The sequence below is a fragment of the Rhinolophus hipposideros genome (assembly GCF_964194185.1).
Source record: "Rhinolophus hipposideros genome assembly, chromosome: 21".
NCBI classification, from domain to species: domain Eukaryota; kingdom Metazoa; phylum Chordata; class Mammalia; order Chiroptera; family Rhinolophidae; genus Rhinolophus; species Rhinolophus hipposideros.
Window position 1 is genome coordinate 18,417,293 of NC_138067.1, and position 26,183 is coordinate 18,443,475.

General features: G+C 37.5%; 1 protein-coding gene across 1 annotated transcript in view; it reads left to right on the forward strand.

Annotated features, from left to right (window-relative positions):
* SNTB2 (syntrophin beta 2) overlaps positions 1–25,370 on the forward strand; it is an 83,303-nt gene extending 57,933 nt beyond the window's left edge. The window contains exons 5-7 of the mRNA XM_081031021.1: positions 10,382–10,578; positions 20,013–20,197; positions 21,748–25,370. Coding sequence (XP_080887147.1) covers positions 10,382–10,578; positions 20,013–20,197; positions 21,748–21,840 — 475 coding nt within the window. The 3' untranslated portion in view covers positions 21,841–25,370. The remainder of the gene's footprint in view (positions 1–10,381; positions 10,579–20,012; positions 20,198–21,747) is intronic.
* The last annotated feature ends 813 nt before the right edge of the window (positions 25,371–26,183 follow it).

Sequence of the window (26,183 nt, forward strand, 5' to 3'; positions counted from 1 at the left end):
AGTAGGTCCTCAGTAAATCTTAGTTGAGTTAAATTCTATTACTTAAATTATAATTTCTCTGTCATAGTTACATTGGGAGCATGACAGGAATCCTATGAAAATATGTGGGCATGTCAGTAGTTATAATCAGAGCAATTACATTTATGTTTCCCAAATATTTTGAGCTTACAAATAGGACTGTACAGATCTCTTACATTTAAATTTTATGGAAAAAGCTTATACTCTAGTTATAATCATAGAATACAAGGTAGGTAGCTGTACCCTTAGACATTTCCTTAAGTTTGTATCACGGGACAGATGGAGCAGAAATTTATGACATTCCATAAGTGAGCCTTTGTTCAATACTAGAAATTATAATCCTATAAATAAATAATTTCTGGCCATAGACTAGACTGGGCCTAGACCACCAAAGTACTTTGGTATTAAAGAAGGAAATGGGGTGGTTGTGTGTGTACTTTCCTGTGGTATTAATTTGCAACTAGAGAAAAGATATAAGTAAGATGTAAGTGCTAAATCTATAAAACTCTTAATTTTATACAGGAGTAGATCTTCACAGAGATTGCTTAAATATAACACCAAAGCATAAGCAACAAGAGAAAAAAATAAATTGAACTTCATCAAAATTAAAAACTTTTGTGCTTCAAATGTCACCATCAAGAAAGTGAAAAGACAGCCCACAGAATGGGAGAAAATATTTGCACATCATATATCTTATCTGGGACTTGTATATAAAAAATATAAAGAATGTATAAAAAAATATAAAGAAATATAAATAATAATGAAAAGATAAATTACCCAATTAAAAAATGGGAAAAGTATCTGAATAGACATTTATCCAAAGAAGACATACAGATACCTAATAAGCACATGAAAAGGTAGTCAACATATGAGTAATTAGCCATCAGGGTAAGGCAAATCAAAACCACAGTGCCATACTACTTCCCACCCACTAGGACGGCTATAATTAAAAAAACAGATAATAAGAAGTGTAGACCAGGATGTGGAGAAAATGGAATCGTCATGCACTGCTGGTGGGAATGTAAAACGGTGCAAGTTAGTGCAGAAAACAATCTAGCAGTTCCTCAGAAGGGTAAACAAAGTGTCACGATATGACCCAGCAATTCCACTTCTATGTTGTATACTCAAGAGAAATGAAAATTTGTGTTCACCCTAAAACTTGCACGTGATTGTAACAGATTCCTAACTCCCAAACAATGGGAACAACCCAAGTGTCTATGAGCTGATGAACGGGTAGACAAAATATGGCATATCCATGCAATGGAATATTATTCAGCAATAAAAAAGAATGAGGTTTTAATAAACTCTGCAACATGGATGAACCTTGAAAAACATTCTCAGTGAGAGGAGCTAGACACAAAAGACCACATGTTACATGATTCCATTTATATAAAATGTCCAGAATAGGCAAATCTATAAAGGCAGAAAGTAGATCAGTCATTGCCAGAGTTGGGGTGAGGGCTGGGTTGGGAGAAATAAGGAGTGACTGCTAACAAGTATAGGATTTCTTTCTGGGTAATGATAATGTGCTAAAATTGAATGTGGTTACGGTTGCATAACTGAATATACTAAAATCCATGAACTGTACACATTAAAAGGCTAAAATGTATGGCATTTGTATTGTCTCAAAAACATATTATAATTAACAATTTTTCAAAACCCAGCAAGATTTCATAGAAGGAACTAAGGCCAATCCTTAATAAACTTGAGTTTGAATCCCTATTCTGCCACTTATAGTAGGTAGTTAGGAGCATGTCACTTAACCTTTCTGTTCCACAATTTTTTTATTTGTTAATGAAACCCTGATGGACCCTAATGAGATAGGGTGAGTATGAGTATTTAATGAGTTAATACTTGTAAAATTAACTTGCCCACAGTGATACCTGATGCATCGTTAGCTGCTTTAATAATAATATATTAAGTGAAAATATGTCAAAGAAGAATTCAATGTAAAAAGTATAATTGGTTTAATTTGGTCATTGCTAAACAAGGAGTTTAGTTCTACCCAACAGTTTTCACAAGTAGTGCAAGTTTCATATTAAATGTGAGGAATTCAGATGCATCATTTGGATCAACTTAGACATGCAAATTGAACTTGTCCATTAATTAAATGGGTGGGGCCTGTAGCTCTCTGAACATGTTTCTTAACAAGTTTAATTAATGTAACAGCAGGGATTCTCAACTCCTTGTTCAGGAAGTACCAGTGGATTAGGAACAAAGATGACAGACAGGCAGATGAACGGTTTAGTTTTTCCATGTGGCCATGTCAGCCAGGTGGAATTGGTTTGTCACCGAATGTTAGAATTAAGTGGGACTTAATCATCCTCTGCCTCGCAGAGTGGGTAGAGTATGGCCACTGAGAAAGGCCAGAGGTTAGAAGCAGACTCGCAGGTATGCCACAGAGAAAGGGAGGGCCAGAAAATGGTGTGCTTTTGTCTTGTTAGTGTCTTGTTAGGGGAAAGAGAGGTTTGAGTTTTATATGGGCCGAATATTCACTTTTACAAATTTTATTTCTGAACATGTTCTTATAAGTGGATGAGACAAAAAAAAAAAAAAAAAAAAAAAGAGCATAAGCACATAGGGAAGAAAAAGAAATTAAGGACCTTGATTATCCACAAAAGTAGGTAGTCCTGATAAATTAAGAATTAATTATAGTTCAAAAATCAAAGAACATTGTTAGGGTGATGTAAAATAACACGAGTTATCATTTATATTGGCTTGTGCATTTACAGATTCTTGGAAGCCATGGTGCGCGCGTAATGGCTGATACTTCAGACTAGTGAAGAATTAAGTAAAACATGAAAGTGATAAAGAGGATTTTAATTTTTTAATTTAATATATTTTTATTTTTACACATTTCTTGAGATTAAAGCCAGATACATGGTAGAAATAGAAGAACACATTGGTTTTAAAAGTGCTGTGAATTTTGCAGGATATGCATTTTGTAGTTTTTTCCAATAAACTTTCTGTGCCTGGAGAAAAAGATACAAAAAAAAAGTGTGGCTACTTTACAATGTGGGAAATTGGGTGGTGGTGTGCTTATGGGACTGGGGAGCAAAAGCTGCTAAAACGCCTTTGAATGAGCTCATGTAACCTCCCCCACTAACGGGGGCCTTTTGGCGGTGTGTTCTTTTGGCGGTGTGTTCTAACCAACTGCTGCACAGCAAGACTCCAGCAGCTGGTTTGAATTAGGTTCCCTCTGCCAAATATTTCATAATCAGATCTGTAGGAAAAATTCTCCTAGACTTTATATTTTTTAAAGACTGACTTGGGATTAGCAATCAAACTGAATATGGTAGACTACACCCTGTCACTTTCCCCATGCCCTGTCTTATTTGGATCATGTGTGAAGTGATTTTGAAACTTATTTAACTCTTGCTAAGATAGCTAATGTGTACCTGGCATGATGGTTCTATGGGAATCAGCTCAGTGAGGCGGTTCGCAAAGTCTACTGTCATGGACCACTGGGGATCCCCTCTTCAGGGGATCTAGAGTTCAAAACTATTACTAAAATGTTGTTTGCTTTTTTCACAGTTGACATTTGCACTGAGGGTTGGTAAAATTGCTGGTGCCTTAGTATGAATCAAGGCAGTTGGCACCAAATTATATAGACTTGCAGGGGGAAAAATACCAGTTTAAACTCAATGTCTTTACATTGAAGCATTAAAAATTGTTAGTTTTATTTAATGTCAATCCTTGAGTATTCATCTTTTTAATATTCACTTCTGCTGGATACTGAAGTATGATGGTTGTCGCAAAAGCCCATGTGTAGGTGAATTGTGAGCTGAACTACCTGTTTTTTTCATGGGACACCATTTTTTTACTTGAAACTATAACCATTTTTTTACCTGGCTGAAACTATGATTAGTCAGACTTGGGTATTTGTCAAGACAGTTTTTCTAAAATGACCAAAATGAATTTGTTACTTAAGGACAACATTAATAGTATTTGTCGCTAATTATAAAATTCTAGCTTTCAAACAAAAATTAGAGTTCTGGAAAACTGTATCTGCCACTGTGAACTTGACAGCTTCCCAATACCTAAAGAATTTTCTGATGAGATTAGCAAATGTGACTTTTGATATTGTATAATGAGATGCTTTTAACATTTGGAACATCTGTATAACTCAGTGAAAAAATATTTTCCAAATGACCAACACATGATGTTATAAAATCATGCAAGTGTATAAAAAAGATCCGAAGTGCAAGAGACCAGTGGATTTTTAATGTAACAGGATATGAAAACTTTATTGATAAGGACCTTCCATTTCAACTTACATTTAAGAAATCACTTTTTGAGTTTGCTTTGGTGGACAAAAGAATATTCACAAATATCTGGAAAGGTTTTTAAAATACTACTTCCTTTTCTAACTATACTCTGTGAGGCTGGGGTTTCTTCATATACTTCAACTACATACTGCAACAATACAGAAGCAGATACAAGAATTCACATGTCTTTCATTAAGCTGGAGATTAAAGAGATTTGCAAAAAATTTAAAATAATGCCACTTCACATTAAATTTTTTGTTTTGGAAAATATTATTTTAATAAAACTAAATTATTTTATTGAAATTTTAATAAAATAAGGTTGCCTGGGCCATACCCTAGATCAGTTAAATCTGAATTTTTGAGGATGTGAGTCAGGCATCAGTAATTTTTAAAAGCTATGTACCAGCTGATTCTAGTGTACAGCCAGGGTTGAGAACTATCGTGATTAACTTGGCTCAAGCAGTCGGTAGATTAGAAAAGACACACTTTTCCTTGAGAGACACTGTCTTGCCTTTTTTCTGAACCAGTAATGACTCCCTGAAAATGAAAGGAAATGCCCTTAGATGGTTCTTGCTCAGGTTCTTATTAAGAGGAGTGAATGAAGAAACCAACAAACTTTTAGAAAAATATTACAGGTATACAGCCTACAATGAAGCCAAGAACAAGGCATTATTATTATTATTATTATTATTATTATTATTATTATTATTTATTATCATCATCATCATCATCATCATCATCTTTGTTTGTACATTCCTCAGCAAACTTTTTAAAAATCCTGTATAGAAAACGTTGTCTGATGGATTCCTTATAGGTGAGGAAGTATGTTTCTTCTGTTATACTGATCTACTTGGAACTTCTTTAACTATAGGGGAAATATTTTTGGAAGAAGTGAATAAACTGTGTTAAATAGTTGTCATGAAACAAAACATAAACTAGTTTGATGACCTTGAGGAAAATTGTTTTCCTTTTGTGTTTTTCCACATGTATACTTCACTGTTATTTTTTTAGCAGCTTCATTGAGCTATAACTCACATACCATACGATTCACCCATTTAAAGAATAAAATTTAATGATTTTTATTATGTTCACAGAGTTGTGCATCCATTACCACAACAAATAGTATTAGGACATTTTCATCAACCAAAAAGAAACTCCTTACCCATTAGCTGTCACTCCTCATTTTCCCCTACCCCAGCCCTAGGCAACCACAAATCTACTTGCTGTCTCTATCGATTTGCCTATTCCATATAAGTGGAATCACATGTTTTGTAGTCCTTTATTTCTGGCTCCTTTCACTAGCGTAATGTTTTCAAGGTTCATTCATGTTGTGGCATGTGTCACAACTTCATTCCTTTATATGGCTACATTTTGTTTATTCATCAGTTAATGGACATTGGGGTTGTTTCTACTTTTGGCTATCATGAATAATACTGTGTGAACATTTGTGAACAAGTTTTTGTGCTAACACATGTTTGTAGTTCTCCTGGGTACAAACTTAATTAATAGCTAATAGCTACCCTAGACTTAATATTTCTAAAAACAAATCTTGTGCTTCCCCAACAAACCTGTTCTGCCTGCACTCTTCTTCATTAAATGAATAGCATTTTTCCAGTTACACACATTAGTGTGCAGGTTTTTGTGTGGATGCAAATTTTCAACTCATCTGAGTAAACGCCAAGGAGTATGATTGTTAGATCACATGTTAAGAGTATGTTTTGTTTTGTAAGGAACTGCCAAATTGTCTTCTAAAGTGGCTGTACTTGTGTTCCAGCATGCGTGAATAAGAGTTCCCATTATTCTATGTTCTTGTCAGCATTTGGTGCTGTCAGTGTTTCAGATTTCAGTTATATCAGTAGGTGTGTGGTAGTATATCATTGTTTTAATTTATAATTCCCTAATAAAATCTTTTCATATGCTTATTTGCTATCTGTATATCATTGTTAATGAGGTATCTATTCAGATATTTTGCCCATTTCTTTTTTCAGTTTTGCTAACTTCAAAGATTTTTTAAAATTGTGGTAAAAAAAATGTAACATAAAATTTACAGCCTTAAGCCTTTTTAAGTGGACAGTACAGTCAGTAATGTTAACTATACATACATTGTTGTGCAACAGATCTCTAGAAATTTCTCATCTTGCAAAACTGAGACTCTGTTTCCCCCCCTCCAGCCCAGTCCCTGCTAACCACATTCTACTTTCTGTTTGTCTGAGTTTGACTATTTTAGATACTTCATATAATTGGAGCCATGCAGTGTTTGTCTTTTTGTGACTGGCTTATTTCACTTAGCATAATTCCTTCAAGGTTCATCTGTGTTTGTATTAATAGTAGAAGACAGGATTTCCTTATGTTTAAGGCTGAATAGTATTCTATTGTATGTATATACCACATTTTCTTTAGCCATTCAACTGTCAGTAAATGTTTAGGTTGTCTCCACCTCTTGGGTATTGTGGTTAGTGCTACAAGGAATGTGGCCATGAAGTATCTCTCTGAGAGTCTGTTTTCAATTCTTTTGGTATTGTTGAGTTCTAAGAGTTCTTTGTATATTTTGGGTACCAGTCCTTTATCAGATACGTGTTTTTCATATTTTTTTTTTCCTACTCTGTGGCTTGTCTTTTCATTCTTTCATCAGTATCTTTCAAAGAGGAGAAATTTTTAATTAATGAAGTCCAACTTATTGATTTTTTCTTTCATGGATCATGCTTTTGGTGTTGATTTTTTTTTTTAACTTTTATTTATTTTAAGTGTGTTTTTCCAGGACCCATCAGCTCCAAATTAAGTAGTTGTTTCAATCTAATTGTGGAGGGTGCAGCTCACAGTGGCCCATGTGGGGATCTAACTGGCAACCTTGTTAAGAGCATCGCGCTCTGACCAACTGAACTAACCGGCAGCCCCAAGGTGTTGTATTTTTTTAGATCAGCTAGATTTTCTCTTAAGATGTCTCCTAGAAGTGTCATAGGTTTGCACTTTAAATTTAGATCTAAGATCTATTTTGAGTTAATTTTTGTGAGAAGTGTAAGGTCTTCTAAAACAGGAAGCACCAGGTCCAGATGAAAAAAATTCCCTAAAATTTCTTTCAGAGGATAAAAGCAGAAGCAATACTCTCTAACTCATTCTTTAAGGCCAGCATTACCCTAATACCAAAACCAGACAGACATTACAAGAAAACTACAAACCAATATCTTTAATGAACATAGATGTAAAAATCCTCAACAAAATATTAGCAAATCAAATCCAAAAAAAAGTATAAAAAGAATTATACACCACAACCAAGTGGGATTTATTTCAGACAAGCAAGGCTGGTTCAACATTCAAAAATCAATTAATGGAATTCATGGTATAAACAAACTAAAGAAGAAAAATCAGGGCGGCCGGTTAGCTCAGTTGGTTAGAGCGCGTGGTGCTCTTAACAACAAGCTTGCAGGTTGGATCTTCACAGGGCTGCACCCTCCACAGCTAGATTGAAACAACTACTTAACTTGGAGCTGATGGGTCCTGGAAAAAAACACACTTAAATAAATAAAAGTTTTAAAAAAAGAGAGAAGTCACATGATCATATTAAGAGATGCAGGAAAGCATTTGACAAAATCCAATACCCTTTCATAAAAAAAATTCTCAGTAAACTAGGCATAGAGGGGAACTTTCTCAATTTGATAAAAACTACAAAAATAAATCTATAGCTAACATCATACTTAGTGGTGACAAACACGAAGCTCTCCCACTAAGATTAGTTATAAGCAAGGATGTCCCCTCTTACCACTCCTTTTCAACATTATATTGGAAGTCCTTGCTAGTGCAATAAGACAAGCAAAGGAAGTTAAAGATATACAGATTGAGAAGGAAGACATAAAATTGTGTTCACAGATGACATGATCATCTATGTAGAAAATCCAAAAGAATCAACAAAAAGCTCCTGGAACTAATGAGCTATTATGGCAAGGTTGTAGGATACAAGGTTAAAACACAAAAGTCAACTGCTTTCCTATATACTAACAATGAATAAGTGGAATTTGAAATTAAAAACACAATGCCATTTACATTAGCACCCCCCAAAATAAAATACTTAGGTATAAATGTAACAAAATATGTTCAAGATATGTATGAGGAAAACTGCAAACTCTGATGAACAAAATTAAAGAAGAACTAAATAAATTAAGAGATATTCCATTCCGTGTTCATGGATAAAAAGACAATATTGTCAAGATGTTAGTTCTTCACAAATTAATCTATAGATTCAATGCATCCCAATAAAAATTCTAGCAAGTTATTTTACGGATATTGACAAACTAATTCTAAAGTTTTTGTGAGAGGCAAAGGACACTATGGAAGAAGAACCAAGTTGGAGAACTAACTCTACTCAACCTTAAGCTTAACTATAAAGCTACACTAATCAAGACAGTGTACTTTTGATGAAACAATAGATAAATAGATGAAACAGAATGGAGAGCCCAGGATTAGACCCCTATACATATAGCCAACTGATCTTTGGCAAAGGAGCAAAGATAGTCTCTTCAACAAATGGTTTTGGAATAACTAAACATCCACATGCAGAAAAATGAACCTAGACACAGACCTTACTCCCTTCACAAAATTAACTCAAAATAGATCATAGGCCTAAATGTAAAATGTAAAACAATAAAACTCCTAAAAGTTAACATGGGAGAAAACTTGGATATGGTGGTGGCTTTTTAAGATACAACACCAAAGGCATTCATGAAAGAAATAATTGATAAGCTGTATTTCATTAAAATTAAAATTTTCTGTTCTGCAAAAGACAATATGAAGAGAATTAGAAGACATGCCACAGACTAGGAGAAATATTTGCAAAAGACACATCTGATAAAGGACTGTTATCCAAAATATACAAAGAACTCTTAAAGCTCAACAATAAGAAAACAAACAACTCAAAAAATGGGTCATGGACCTTAACAGACACCTCACCGGAAAAGATATAGAGATGGCAAATAAGAATATGAAAATTCACTCCATATTGTATGTCATCAAGGAAATGCAAATTCAAACAACAATGAGATACCACTACACACTTATTAGAATGGCCATAATCCAGAGCACTGACAACACCAAATGCTGGTGAGGATGTGAGCAACAGAAAGTCTTATACATTGTTGGTGGGAATACAAAATGGTACAGCTACTTTGGAAGACAGTTTGGTATTTTCCAACAAATATATATTCTTACCACATCCAGCAATTCTGCTTCTTGGTATTTATCCAGAGGAGTTGAAAACTTACATTCACACAAAAAACTGCCTAAAGTTGTTTAGAGCAGCTTTATGCATAGTTGCCAAAACATGGAAGCAACAACCAAGATGTCCTTTGGTAGGTGAAGAGATAAAGACTCGCAAACTGCTGGTACATCTAGACAGTGCAATACTATTCGGAGCTAAAAAGAAATGAGTTATCAAGCCACAGAAAGACATGGAGGAATCTTAAATGCATATTACTAAGTGAATGAAACCAATCTGACAAGGCTTTATGCTGTATGATTACAACAATATGATGTCCTAGAAAAGGCAAAACAATGGAGACAAAAAGATCAATGGTTACAGGGGGGAGGGAGGATGAAAAGGCAGAGCGCAGAGGATTTTTAGGGCAGTGAAATAATATCATAGGGCAGCATGATATTATAATGATGGATACATGTCAGTATACATTTGTCAAAGCCCATAGAACGTACACCAAGAGTGAACTCTAATGTAAACGATGGACTTTGGGTGATGATGTGTCAGTAATTAATGTACCATCTGGTGAGTAGTGCTGACAATGAGGGCGGCTATGCATGGGTGGAGGCTTATCATTTCCTAATCAAAACCGAATCTTTTTGATATGCATAACCTCTTGAGCCTAAAAATCCCAGTGGAAAATTGACGCCTTGGCCCACCAGCCCAGTGTTCTGCTAATGACACCAAGGGTCATTTTGTGGGAGAACAGAGTGGTATCTACTTAAAAGATTATAACCTTATTTTGAAATGATAGCTTTTATAATTTTCTACGTCTCGATCAGCATAAATTACTGGCATTTCCCTCTGACAATGCATTAATTACTGTTGATCTCTGCTCTGTCTGTGGTCCTAGGTTGGTTCATTCTGGCTCTGGATGTCGTTCACCCTCACTTGGATCTGACCTTACATTTGCTACCAGGACAGGGTCTCGGCAGGGCATCGAGATGCATCTCTTCAGGGTGGAGACACATCGGGATCTGTCCACCTGGACCAGGGTACTTGTTCAGGGCTGCCATGCTGCTGCTGAGCTGATCAAGGAAGTGTCTCTAGGTATACAGCCTGCCACCTCATTTCTAATAGTAATATATGGAACTGTTACACATACTTTGTTTGAAAGTAAAAACCATTGTCGTGTGTGCCAGACATAAAAATGTTCTGAAATACGGCAGCTTAGAGTGATCATGATGGAAAAAACACCTGGTTTCTCTGTTTCAGTAGCAAAGTTTTCCTAGGCCTTGTACACGGCTCTGAACACATTCGTAAAACCCTGTGTTCAAGATGACAGTTTTACTGTTCCGTCATTTTCATCTGTATTTAGTAGTGGAAGGACTCATTTACTAAGTACTAGGTACGTTGACTCTCTAGTTAAGAAGGTTTGGAATCTAAGATGTGGATAGACAGCCTTAAAATAAGAGCATCTGCAAAGCTTATGGGAATAGAAAAATAAAGAATTTGGAATAGGAATTTCTTTTCAAAAGTTTGAAAATGTGTGCCTAATACCGAAATACCCATCTAGAGGAAATAAGCCTGGTTGTCTCTTTCCTTTCTTGAAGCGCCCTCTTGTGGCTAGTCTGTATGACTTTGGGGGTGTGGTTCCAGATGTATGTATTTGTGTGTATGTATTGTGTACTATATATATGTATAGATATTTCTAGATTGCTTTTCATTTTAACAGGAACAGAGAATAGTCAAAATTAAGATACAATTACAGTTTCTAATATGGTTTGAATTACTTTGAGTACCTTGGTTGTAAATTGGTTTAATTTTGCTTTTATCTATGATTTTATTTTATAAACCTAGTTTTAACAGAATTGATATAAAAAGAGAAAATCTTTCAAGAGCAGAATGTCTTGTGATTCATCTTTCTTTCAGTTGCTTTTTGAAAGTGACGGAGCTCCGCGGGCAGCATTTCTGCGGATATCCAGTTGTTTTTTGTTTGTTTGTTTGTTTTTAAGGAGGGCACTGCTCACAAGTGACCCATGCAGGGATTGAACCAGCAACCTTGGTGCTACCAGCACCATGCTCTAATCAGCTGAGCTAACCTACCACCCCTCCGTGGGCAGCATTTTTGTGGGCCGTCATCTAACAGTGGCACAGGGACAGTTTTTTTTCAATGTTGTCAGAATGACAACATTTCTTTATCTATTTAGGTCCTGCTCGATACTTCCTCACAACCACAATAATGATTCAAGCACTGACACCAGTGACTAGTAAGAACCCCCCATGGACTCTGACCAAAGCCACTGTATCCACACTGTCTTTCTCACTTGTTTCTCTCCTGCTTGTTTTCTCTGTTGAGTGGTTGGTCACCACGTTAAGGGCTGTGGGGGCTCTGGTTTTGCTCTTGGCCACAGAATGAGCTTTCTTGGATGGGCAAGTCCTCACTATGCTGGTGTGCGATGGCTCTGTGTTCCTGAGGGAGCCAAAGGGGGCAGGGCAGCACACTCGTCAGGCCCTTCAGGGCATCTGAGGGGCGTCCTATCTTCTCCAAGGATCCGGAGAGACATGCTTCCCAAAACAAGTGTGCAACTGGATTTTTCACATTGCTTAGTTTCGTGTTGTTTCTTGAGTGTCTGGCAGCTAAACTTCACATTGCTGGAGATCGAACTCTATCCAGTCTCTGGCTCACAGTTTGAATGCAGATGGCTTGAGGAGAGGGAGAATAAGGACTGGCTGGCTCCTTGTGCTTTTAAATAGACAAAAGAACATATTTTTAGGTAATTTTAAACTTTTTTATTCTCATTCACAGCTGTATTTTAATGTTACTTTGGTAATACTTTCATTTCCAGGATTCAGGTCAACTGATATACTACACCTATTAGTCACGTATTTAGAGCTGTGCCAGATATATTAAACTGGCTGAAGGTAAATGCTTTGATGAGAGCCTAAATGCTTTGATGAGAGCCAGAGTTTCTTTAAAGCGTGTGTGTGTGTACAAACGTACATACGTACTAGTGTGTGCACACACTTAGTCTGTTATGTCTTATGTGTATGCTTGGTGTGCACATACACACATACCTTAGGCAGTGTATCCTTCAGATACATGTTACCCCCTTCTGTTAAATTGTTGGGAGACTCAGAATAATTGTGGCACGTTGTGATATTCATGGCCTAAAAAAAGTCAGGAAGTTGACAAAAAGAAATCAATTAAGCTCTATTTCTTATCTCTTATATGTTTTGGTTATAGTTTATCCTTTCAGAAAAATTCCCATGACTACGTACAAGATTGGACTAGTGAATGCAATACGTGATGTTCATGATGTTTATTTAGTGTTAAACTTGATTAGATTATAGTTATAGTAGAATTGGTCAGTGATCCTTCTGGTACACAAGGGCTTTTTCCTTCTAGCAAATGTGAACTTCAAGGTGACTAAGCAGAGAATGCATTTAACTTCCTCAGGTACATAAAAACCATATTCCATTTGTCACAGGAATTGAAAATATGAAAATACGTGTGGGTAGTTGTTTGAACTTTAATAAGTATGCTTTTAAAGGCTTAATTTCATTATACTAATTTCTCAAGCTACTAAAGTTTTTAAATCTAACAAGTACTTTATGAAGGTATTTTATATTTCTGTAGCTTTGAAGACTTAAGAAGTAGATATAGGTAAGAGTTGCAGTAATAAATATGCAGAAAATCTGCAAGAGGAGAAATATGGACATTTAAAGGTAATTTATATTGTGAGCATGCATGAGGAAAGAGTTTGTTCTAACCGTGTTCTCAATTTCTGATAAATGCTCTTGAATCCATTTTTATTCATCTACTTAGCAAATATTGATTGAGTGTATTCTCCGTGCTTTTACTGGCTATAGTAAAATAAATAAGGTACTCCTAGCCCATGCGTTTGAAGTAGGAAAGACAGAATCAGAAAGAAGAATAGATACATGTCAGGCTTGTTATAAGTCATAAATGAGACACATGTTATCTAATCTGAACACACAACTCTCTAAGGCAAGTTGTATTACCTCCATTTTCAAGATGAAGGAACTGGGATTCGTGTGACTAGGACTTGATGTCTGACTCCAAAATCAGTGTCTCAAGCCCCTGCATTCCCACTCTAAATGACTCATGCCTACGGCCAGATTAAACTCCTGGAGGACATATGCATTATTAGTTTCTCTTAATTCATTAAACCAACAAATATTTACTGAGTATTTTATTATTTACAAAGCTCTGTAATGAGGGAGATAAAAAAATGAATAAGGCCTACTTCATGTCTTTGACCAAATATTAGCTATAAGAAAGGAACGTAGTGTCATGTTCTACTTTGTACCATGGGTGATGAGCCAGTTTGTCATACCTGATGGACTGTTCTCCTGTGTGCAGTAATAGAATGTTGCCCCACACTTTCTCTGAGAGAGTCTTGGGCAGTCAGGCCAGGTTGCACCTCCAAAGTCCACTCCCTTATGGATTGTTCTGGAATGCCCCGAGGAGCCCACACCATACTGCAGCTGCTAAAGGGTCTTGCTGGAGATATTGGAGCCCCCCAGAGTCCTCCTACCAAGTAATTGGCCCCAGAGTAGCAGAAACAGGATTTGCAGCATCAAATTTCTTTGACTTGGGTTCTGTCTTTCATGATACACTGGTAACCACCAGCAGTCTCATTGAAAAAGACACAAAGTAGAAAACATAGGTTGTATTGACCAGTATTCATCTTGGTGTAACCCTAATAGAGTTATTATTAGTTAATGAGACTTTTTTTCTCTTAGCTTTAAATTTTTTTTTTACTATTAGGGAGCTGCTTTGAAAGTTATCTTTAATGTATGTCATTACACTCAACTGTATCCTTGTGGTTTGAAAAAGCCAATGCCCCTTCCACTTAGCAGATTGTAAAGTAGTAGAGCAGAGGGAAAACCAGGACAGATGAGAACAGTAAGTGTCATGGAAGCCACAGGAAGACTGTTTCAAGGAGCGGAATGGCCAGCAGGGTTAGATGTATCAGTTGGGATGATTTAGGCTGAAAGAAATATAAGATTTCCTCTAAAGCTAGATTAAACATTAAAGAAACATATTCTCTTACATAGCAGAGAGAGAGCAAGAGTAAAAGAGGTGTGGGGTGGTGTTTTCTCTTCCTAGTCACAGCACTTTTCAATCTCAGCCAGTTTGGTTCATAGGCACACCCTGGACCAATGCCAGTCACCAGGGGAAAGCCAGGATGACTGGCCCAGAGGCTATCTACCCTGGAAGTTGAGGTCACTCTCTCTGTGAAACACATTAAGAGAAAGTAGACACCTGAATAGAATTGGGGTTTGGCTGTAAAGGAAGAATGGAGACATAGAAGCTGGGTAAACAGCCAGCAATGAGTGAGGCGAGGGCTGAAGAAGCCAGTTGGATTTAGCAACATGGAGATAATTGGTGCCCTTGGGGAGAGACGCTTGGTGGTGTGATGGCAGATTGCAAAGGGCTGAGGATTGAATAGGAAGTGAAACAAGGATAAATTGAGTGTAGACAGCTTTTTCAAGTTTTGCTGTGAAGAGGAGGAGAGAGGGGACTGGTAGAAAGAAGAAGGTAAGGTGTTGAGTATTGGCATGTCTTTTAATAATGAGAGATACTTGGATACTTTAAAAAGTTAATGGAAGGGATCTGATTTAGAGGGAGATGTTGGAAATCGCAAGTAGAAGAAGGAATAATCAGACTTGTACAGTATCTAAGAAGGTGGGAGTGGATGAAATCCAAAGGTGGAGGGATTGGCCTTAGCCTGGAAGAGGGACAGATGGGAGAGAGGAGAGGATAGGTAGAACTATCCATCCACTCTTAGCTGTTGAAGTGGGCGTTGCCTTTTACTCCTGAGTCATTTTTGCCATAGACATCCCTGGCTTTTACTCCATCCCTAACTCCAAGTGCAATTACATGCTACATTTATGTTGTTTGGATTTTAAAAGCTATATAATACTTGCATAGCAGGTAAAACAGTTTTTAATTTTTTGCCTAAGGGACCGTCAGTTAGTCCCATGCACCAAAACCACCACTGTAAGAATTTTGCAATATAGTATTATTGAGAAGCTGGAGAAATATTAGAATTTTAGTTTGAGGATTTCCTGTGAAGTCTAGGGTTGAAAATAATGGACTGTACTGGGGCCCAAATATTGACTCTTGTCCCGGTCCCACTGTTTATATTTGCCCAACTAAGTAAGGGTACCGTAATGATCAGGAATTAAAAAACAGGTATCAATGCTCTAAATCACTGGTTCTCAACCCCAACTGCACAGTGGGATAACCTGGAGCCCTTTTTAATAATACTGATGTCCAAGTTGTACATCCATGGGGTTTTAATTCAGTTCACTAGGGCATTGAAAGGTCCACATATTATTTGGACCTTTAATGGGTTGAGAACCACTACTCTAGATTTTCAAATGAAAAACAGAATAATTTATATTATCAAGCAGTCAAAACTATATTATTAGTTAAAAGTAAATGAATATATACAACTCTGAATATACTAAAAACCATTGTGTTGTATACTTTAAATGGGTGAATTGTAAAGTGTGTGAATTATATATAAACAAAACTACTATTAAAAAGAAATTAGTATAATAATTGAGGCCTTGAAGGTAAAGTCAGAAAAATTTTCAAGTGTAGATTATTCATGATACAGGGACGTTCTCATCTGAGAACTTTGTTTAGAATGATGGATCTTGGACGAGTACTTGTGGTAAACTGGAGATTCCTGGTTTGATGAGGTTGGTCTGCATGTAGGCCTTGCTCCCGGAGCACCTCTCACTCCTTCTCTGATCACCACCTCATCCCAGACCCCGGCCCCAGGGTGTGGGTGGGTATAGAAGTAGGTCTCAGGGATGAGATGAATCTTAGACAAGATAGGAGGATATCTGTTACTATTACTTGGTAACCACTTTTACAAAAAAAACCCTGAAAGTTTATTGTTTTAATTTTTTTCCTTTTTTTATGTGTGTGTGTGTGTGTGTATATATATGAAGGGGAATATATATATATTGGGGAAGGGGAATATATATATATTGGGGAAGGGGAACAGGACTTTATTGGGAAACAGTGTGTACTTCCAGGACTTTTTTCCAAGTCAAGTTGTTGTCCTTTCAGTCTTAGTTGTGGAGGGTGCTGTTCAGCTTCAAGTTGTCGTCCTTTCAGTCTTAGTTGTGGAGGGTGCAGCTCAGCTCCAGGTCCAGTTGCCGTTGCTAGTTGCAGGGGGCGCAGCCCACCATCCCTTGCGGGAGTCGAACCGGCAACCTTGTGGTTGGGAGGACGCACTCCAACCAAGTGAGCCATCCGGGAGCTCAGCAGCAGCTCAGCTCAAGGTGCCGTGTTCAATTTTAGTTGCAGGGGGAGCTGCCCACCATCCCTTGCGGGAGTCGAGGAGTTGAACTGGCAACCTTGTGGTTGAGAGCCCACTGGCCCATGTGGGAATCGAACTGGCAGCCTTAGGAGTTAGGAGCATGGAGCTCCAACCACCTGAGCCACCGGGCCGGCCCTTTTTTCCTTTTTATTTTTGTTGTTGTTTTTGTTTCTTTTGATTTATAGCTGAGTTCAAATCTAAAGTACTTCTAGTTCAAATCTGAAGTACTTCAACAAAGTGGCCATTATTGTTATGCTTTTTCTTATTATTTAAGACTCAACTGAATACACCCTCTATTAGGGCTTTTCCACTTTCCCAGATTAGCCTACAGCCCTCTCCTCTGTGCCCCCACATCCCACAGCGTTTCGTGCATCTGTTTATTATAGTACTTACTTCATTCTATTGTATCCATATTAACTTTTCTTTCTCACTTGTCTGAACAGAAACTGTCTTTTATTCAGCTCTATCTCCCAACATCTAACACAGTATCTGGCCCATAATAAGTGCTCAAAACATTTTCCCCCCAGTATAGATTAGTTGTGATTACCTGTCTGTCTACCCTGCTGCCCTGTGAGAGCAGATAATTTTTCAAAATATGAATAAATGAAATGATGAACAAACCAACCAACAAACTAAGACATAATTCACAATTCCACTGGACAGTGAGTTTTCATGTATATTTTCTCATTATTCTGGGTCCAGGCTCATGGAGTTGTTCTCCTTATCCTCAGCTCTGCCTACACCAACCCACATTGTACCCTACAAAAGGAACACAAAGCACCCATTGCTGAGTGCTGAATGTTTATCTCCCTCCCTCGATTACCTCAAAAATTGTAGTGTTTTCCTTGCTTTTAAACTCAATATCTGATGTCCTGTGATTGTCCTTGAATGCTGCTATTATGTGTCTTGTTATATTTCTGATAACTCTGTTAGGCAAAATCAGTATATTACATTTTTTACTGACTTATCTATAAATTGAGGTGGATCGTGTGTTTATAGCCACCCGGAAGGATTTTAGTTGAATCAAGACATCAGAATGGTTGTAATAAGCCACCTGGTCCAGCTCAGAGCTTTGGTAATATTAAGTTGGTGCAAAAGTAATTGCAGTTTAAAAGGTTAAAAATAATTGCAAAAACTGCAATTACTGTTGCACCAACCTGATAATTAGCCCCAGATCATATCTTATCAGAATAGGACCCATTGTTACAGGTGCCTGCACTTCTCTCTCTCTCTCTCTCTCTCTCTCTCTCTCTCTCTCTATCTCTATCTCTATCTCTCTCTCTATATTTATCTCTCTCGTTAAATCTGAGTCAGAAGTTTATTTCTCTTTGGTTTGTTACTTCTGAGTTCTTTGAGGGTTAGGGTATCAGGTACTTAATCATCAAATCACCGTTGCCTCAACTGTTTTTATCTACTATTTGGGGAGAAGCCATTTAACCAAGACCATTAGGCACAAAATTTGTATGGCCAGTTCATAAACGTATTCAAAATTATCTGGTAATATTTAAAAGTTTTAAACTAAAACAAACTCAATTCTAGTCCTAAACATATTCAGTGTGACTTTTACTTCTCTTCAAAGTTGAGATAATCATAAACAATATTCTGGTTTTTGTAAGTAACACACAGAGACACTGACATTTTCTTTCCTTCCCTGCCCTTCTGAGGGGAAACAATGCTAAATAGAACATTTAAGAAACCTCTTACACGACAGGCTTATTGGGGGGTTAATGGCTTGCCTTTGCTAGCTGTGATCGTGTGACATTGCCCCACTGGTGACACTCCTACAGGCAGAGATACTCGTCCGCCTGCCCCGTACCTTCTCCAGCCAGTGCTACAAGTTCTTGGAGCTTTTCTTTTCTGGACTAGAACTGACCCCTCTCTTCCCATCAGACCTTAACATCCTTCACTATCGAATAGCTTCAAGGATGTTAATAGAATAACATTCCCTTGAAAACTGTACCTTAGTTGCCTTGATTGGGATCTGTCTGTTCTTTCTCCAACTCCCTCAGCTGTTCATTAGAGATTATTACATTGGATTACTCCTACAGGCAGTTAATTTTATCCATATTTCTCCCCAGGGTTCCTTTTCTGGGGGTAACTACTATTTCATAATCCATTGTTCAGAACTCTTCTCTTTGAAGTGTTCTGAGAAGGCACGCTGCCAATATTTAAGTTACTCTTTTTCCTTATTTCCTAAACACACCAGCTTTTTTGGCTAATTGAATGTTTTTGCATGACCAGTGAAAGAATTGGTCTGGGTGTGAGGACTTGCTTGTTAGGGAGCCATTCCTTCTATTTAAAGTGACCAAGCATAGCTGGACTTGGAACCTTTAGGTGATTCTAAGTTCATCTCTCAGAGGGCTTTAATTCTCAGGTCTCAGAGAGCCTCTCACTTACAGCCCCTGTTCCAACAACAAAACTGCTCAAACGTTAGTGAAACGGACATCACCCGTCTTGCTAAGGACATTTCCTAGTCTTGATGATCAAAATTTTTTGTCCTATTAATTCACATGTATCCTTTGAATTTTATCTTTGATAGGACTGACAGTATGACTTTTGCTAACTCTAACCTTTATCTTAGATAAACATTATCTTTATTCTCTTCCCAAATACCGGCCAAACCATGTTAGCCCCTGTAAGACATCTCCCCTGCCACCTGTGGTTGTGCCTTCTTCTTACCCACTTGAAACCTCCGTATTCCAATCTGCCTATCCAGTTTGATCTATTCTTTAGGGCCTGTCTGAAATCCCATCTCCTCCAGGAAACCTTCCCTTGACTTTGGCCTGATTTAGTTTGGTGTTTAGTCATGTTCTCTACATTCTCCCTTACACAGGTAGGGGTTTTCTTGTTTACGCCTACCCATTTATGAGGCCTTGAGAGCAGGGACCATGCCTCTTATTTCTCTAGCACCCGCACAGGCTGTTCACTGAATACTCACTGAACTGAACCAAATCAGATCAGATGTCAAGGAGAGCTATGGTCATTTCTTCCTTTTCTCAATTAAAATGTTGAGTGACCAGAACAAAACTCACTTTAGGAGAGGTTCCAGATAGGTTAGGTATCACACCCATTCTCAAGAAAAGATTCTGTTCCCTTTTTTGAAGTCAGAAGAATCCTTTTCCACTTGATAACTGAAGTAGAAACTTTATTAATGTTTTCGCTTGTCTTCTACAGGTTGCACTTTAAATGGCCAAGAGATAAGACTTACTATCCACTATGAAAATGGGTTCACTATCTCCAGGGAAAATGGAAGTTCTAGCAGCATCTTGTACCGCTACCCCTTTGAAAGGCTGAAAATGTCTGCAGACGATGGCATCAGAAATCTGTATCTGGATTTTGGTGGTCCTGAGGGAGAACTGGTAAGAGAGTTTCTGAAAAACATGTTTATTCTAATAGGTATTTTTTTTCTTTCTTATAGCTTCCTACCTCTTGTATAGACAATTATGGACTAATATTCCATTTTTTATTTTTGCTAGGAAACTGTTCTTCGGTTTTCAAGATGCATTGGGTTTGGGGGATTTGTTTCTTTCCCCCTTGGGGAAAAGAAATTATGCCCTTTTTAAAAAAGTTTTGTTTGAATCTTAGAAAGAAAAAATAGATAGCCCTTTTAAGAAATATTCTTTTATAAAAAATAAGATATTAGGTACTTAACATATTAAACACAATAAATTCTATCCATTGCTGTTATCAGCAGTTTGTTGGGATGAGAATTAAAAGTAATAGAGTGACTTGGTTGCTACAGAAATTCTGCTGATCAGAAAAAAAGATGCAGATATATGTCCACACAGCCATCATCTTTTTTGACTTCCTTGTTCCTTAAAGGAAATACCAACAGATATTCATGATTCTCCTTGGAGAACTAGAGAAGTGTGTGGAGTATACTTCAGAAATCATAAATTATGGAAAAGGGTAAAATAGTGCCTTTGTCTCTGATCGATATTGAGCCAGTCATTCAAGTCTTAACATACGTGAAATCTTATGTCCGTTGACACAGTCACAATAGGTGTAATTTGGAAAAAGGAATTTTGAAAATTTAGAACTTTGAAAATAAGAATACCTTAGAGACAGCATAGTTCAACCTCCAAATGAGAAAACTATGGCTAGAGATCTTGTTTTAAATGATAAACCTTTGGGAGACTATGGCTAGGCCATGGGTCAAGGCTTTCAAAAGCCTGAAGCATTAGAGGGAGTTAAATACTTCTGTCCATTAAATTAACCAGTTATTAATTGCCGTTTAGCAAGGAAGGTATTACATTATTCCTGGCAATTACATGTTTTAATCCTGCTTTATAGTTAATAAATGCATAAATATTTTTATATTAAAATATTTATATATAATATAAATATAAATATTTATATTTAATATATATAAAGTTTAGTGATGCTTTAGTGCTCTATGAATTATATTCTTCATAAAGTTGTGTCTGGTGCCAGCTGTCCAAAGTAGAGCCCCATGCTGAGGAAGGTAGAACCGGCGCTCCTAACTGACCTCAAGAGTTGTTCCCACCACAACCTATAAGGGTGTCAAAACTCACACCCATACATGGACTGAGTTTACTGTGGTTCCCACTCAGGGAAATAACTACACTTCATGGGGTCCACATAGGGTATTCCTTCTTTTTACATCACGTCCTCTACTTTTTCATTCTTCCTACCAGGCGTGGTGGAACTCAGTATACCACCAGCCCTATCCTAACTGTTGATGTAAAACCTCACATTCATGTGTAATTATGACGTGGAACAACCTGACTTGAGAGTACTTTCATCTGTGGCTTTAAGTCCCGTAGAGTTTCTGTAGATCTGGCACATTGTTTACCCAGGTTCTTTTTACAAAGTAGAACATCATATCTCAACTTGTTTATTAAAGCATCTGTATATGGTAGTGATAATTAATGTCCTTTCTCCACAGACCGTGGACCTGCACTCTTGTCCGAAGCCAATTGTATTTGTGTTACACACGTTCTTGTCGGCCAAAGTCACTCGCATGGGACTGCTTGTATGAGCAGCAAAAAGTCGGAAAAGAGCCTTGAATGTCACATGAAGTATTTCCACCTCAAAAAAAAAAAATAGCACAAAAAGAAAGCTCTTTGCTCTCTCCTCCAGCACAGTGCCTTGACAAGGACCTGCAAATCACCGCTGACCCATAACCATGTTCAAAGAAGAGCCTGCCTTTCACAAGCTACCTTGGCCAGAAATTCTAGAACTCCAATAAGCTCCAAAATGAAGCTGTCGATTTATTGTCTAGTTTCCTCACGTGGTTTCTAAGCAATTCAGTTTATTCCCCTTATCAAGAAGGGTGGCTCATTGTTTTTCTTTTTGGACATAGTCAAATGTCCACGAGTTGTTTCTTTGTCTGCTTCCGATAGGATTTATTTCAGACTTAGCCTTGATCTCTCGTTTAGGACGACTGTCTCTTCCCAGGTGCTACTTTGCCGCAGCCCGTGCTTTTTGATCATTCCAAATAGGTTGTACATTTTGTTGCATTTACTGTCCTGTCTTGCTCCTTCCACCCTACGAAGTCCTCGAATTGCATCACCAAAGCGTTCTTCCATTTGTCCTGGCTCTGGCGACTTCCCCCCCGCCTCCATCCCCTGCCCCTGCCATCACAAGTGCTACCTATAGGACTTAAAACTTGCAAAATTTGATTTGCCTTGCCTTCCCCTCCCTTTCTGGTGGTGACCAAGGTGAAAAGCCAGTTGGAAACCACTGCTTTGGAAGAAAAGTTTTGCTTGCTTAAGGGTTTTCTGATTTTATCTTTGTTAGGAGCCAGGGGATGTTATAAGATTTATTTTAAAAGAAAATCCTCATTTTAGCCTAAGCTATTTTTTACTGCTTAACCAAATGTGCCTTGGGTTAGGGTTAGTGGAGCTTTATTGGTCACTATTCGAATAACTGGACATCACTGCCATTCCAGGAAGATCATCTATCCTAGTTTGGAAGAATAGTCTTTGAGGGGGATTCCGTTAGTGGCATCTTTCTAGTGGGCAGATAACTTGGAGGAAGAGAAATGCTGGAGAGCAAGCTTATTTAGAATTTGTGGGTGCAGCTAGCTTTGCAGCACAAACAACACGTCGAGTTGCTTTTGGCTCTGTGCACCCACATAGGATCCTGGGCCTGGCCCTGTCCCTCTGGCAGCAGAGTGACATGGACAAGCAGCTGCTAATTCAAGACTCAGTGTTGCTTATTGATGCATCCTACAGCGCACAGGGTGACAAGACCATGGGACAGCTACCTGGGTTTTGCTCAGCATTGCCAGATGTCATCATTGGGTCATAGTAGCAGTAAGTTTGCTGATTTTTGTGGTGTCGGAGAACACATTCAGCTTGTTATTTCTAATTATGAAGGAGGTATATATCTGAAAACATTTAAAATAGTGTAATAGCCATATAAAATGTCAAAATTAACACAGTCCTGGAACTGAAAGGAAAGGTAATATTGGCTTGTATGTTCTCTGTGCTCTCTGAAGAAAGATCTAGGAATAGATCTCATTTACTAGATTTATCAGGAGTGCCATAAGAGGATGTGAACACTACAGAGGGTGGAAGGGGGTAGCACTCCAAATAGGAAAATAAAACACAACAATATACATGCAAAACATGAGCTATTTGTTTTGAGTGCAAACTGACACGTGGTACATGTGACAGAGCAGACTCGTGAGCAGAGAGTTCTAGTCAGACATTGTACCCCTGTTGTCTTCCCTCTGTCCATCAGTCAGTCCTCCTCGGCTGTGTACAGTGAGGTTAACCATGTGCAGAGGCCAGGGAGAGATGTCTGTTTTCCCCCAGCTCCGGTCCCAAAAATGAATTGTCTGATCCACTTAAAACTGGAAATTGAATCTAGACTAGAATATGCTTTTCAGGAGCTTTTATGTTTTGAAAATTCATATACCTAATTTGGTTCTGTCTGGAAAAGTTTGCAAATCATGGAAGAAAAAAAATATCTTGAAGGTCCAGCTATGATTTCTGGAAGAAGAATTTCAACAGTCCCTCAGATACGGGACTGTGACAATCTGCAGTGAGAGTAGTATTAATCTGAGAAGTTAAACATGCAGTCACAGACGTTTGCAGCAAAGCCATTTGTTTGAGGTTGTCTGTGTTAGTGTGAAAGGCTAAGCCACTTAAAAGATTTTCAGGGGGAACTTTGAACCCCCTCATTAGTTATATGAAAAAGATCTGTAAGAAAGGTGTGATTAAAATGTGGGCTGGAGAGGTAAGGCGTGAGTGCATTTCAGTTCATTTTGCTCAAGCTTCAACTGTCAGGTATAGAACCAAGGTCCGTAGGGTTTTTAATGTCTTTTGAGTCTTGATGTGGAATGAAATTGTATGAGAGGTTTCCTTTGACCACTGGCACCCCCAAGGGCAATAGCTCTGCAGCTGCTCGTTTAACATATTTCAAGAGCTTTCCAATCGCGGAACAACCAGGTTGTTCTTCAGTTAATGTGTTTGTGGGATTTTCAAACCACAAATGAAGTACTTTTTATAAATGAGACAGCCTTGATAAATAGGGACATAGTTTGAATCCATGGTTGGGAATCTGTGCTTGATGAGGGCTGACTATATGCATTGCTCTGCATCATTGTACATAAAGGACTTGAGCATCCGTGGATTTTGGAATCCGTGGGGGTTCCTGGAGCCAATCACCCGCGGACACCAAGGGATGACTGTAGTTAAGTTCTTGGGGAGTCGGAAGTTAAACGGATTTTCGACTGTGCAGGGAGTCGACAGCCTTTGTCCCCATGTTGTTCAAGGGTCAACTTGTATTTTGTATTTAGATGCCAAAATATGGCAAATTATTTTCAAATGACAACTAAAAATGGGCATTTTTGATATTTTACGTCTTTTATAGAACAGTTAACTTTTCATTTCTTTTTCATTTTGAATTAGGAAAATGGTTGAGTGTGTTGTGGGCTTCAGTGCGTAGAATGTAAAGGAATTGCAGAGTAGTGTCCCCTCATTTTGATGGACCATGTCCTGTGCCCCGAGACCTGGGGCTCAGATGTCTTCTCCATATTCCACACAGATGCCTCTAAAAAAAAAGGCTCAGTTATTATTTTTCTGAAAAAGGTAAGTCCTTTCCTGAAGTCATCAAATGAACCTTACCTGGAAATTAGTATCTAATATTTTATATGAAGAAATACTTTAATGTATGTTTATACAGTATTTATTAGATAGTTGTAACTGTAAACTCACCTACCTGGTAGACAGAGTTTCAGGTTAAATATTGGGACACGTGCAGGCAATCAAAACTATTACTTTAACTGTCATTCACCTATTTCAAAGCCATGTATTAGCACTTTTTAGGCAAGTAAACTCTAATAGTGCCTGTTATATCATCTGTAGATTGAAAATTATTGCATGGCAGGAGAGATTGAATTATTTATTTCTTATATTTTTATAAGTGGAAAAATCTCTAACCAACAAATGATTAAAGTTGTTACTGATTATTTGTTTTCTTGACTTGTCCTCCTAAGCAGAATGGTAACAGCTTTCTTTCAGCTGATTAAATGCACTTAGCTAATAAACCAAAATGTATTCTTTCAAAAAAAAATTAAGCTGTGTGGAATCTGGACAAGATTATGTTTCTCCCCCCCAAAAAAAACAGGTTTCACTGTAAATGGTTTAGATGGACAAAAGTGTGACCACTTTTGAGAAAAGGTTATGATAGAATTTTTTATTTTTTATTTTGTGAGAACCTCCAGGTCTTCTTGTTTAATTTATATGCATGTGGATATATTTGTATGTTTTCAAAAACATGGAAGAATCTCCATATTTTTTAAAGCAAATTATCTTGTAAGCTGCTATGCAAATTCTATTAAAAGCCCTACCTACCTAAAGAATTAAACCTTTTTGAAGCTTTCAGGGAAGACCTGTAGACTTAAGCACTTTCTCTGCTTTTTTGTATCTTATCTTGGACACTTAGGCTGAATTATGTTATTTTCACTGGTTATAAGCTATTGATTGTACATAATATTTAAACCATCCAAATATCCAGTACACATTTCCATGTCGCTGCCATCCACTAGTGATAACCATGAATGAAATGGCTGGTTAGAAAGCCAAAGGTGGTGTTTTTTCAGTCCCTAAAGAAGAAGTGAAATGCCAGATCTCTTTGTTCTCAACAACATAGTGTTCTGGTCTAATTTGAATATCTGTGTAAGAAAAGAGACTTATTTAAATTTGGGATGCTGCTTAAACTTTAAGTTGAATTTGACTATAGTCATATTCATTCTGTTTATATATCTTTATCAGGTATATTATGTGTCAGGTGGTAGTATATTCTACCTTGAGTTTGGAAATTTCTTTTAGTTAAATTTGAATTGTTATAATGGCTCCTTGAAGATGAAAG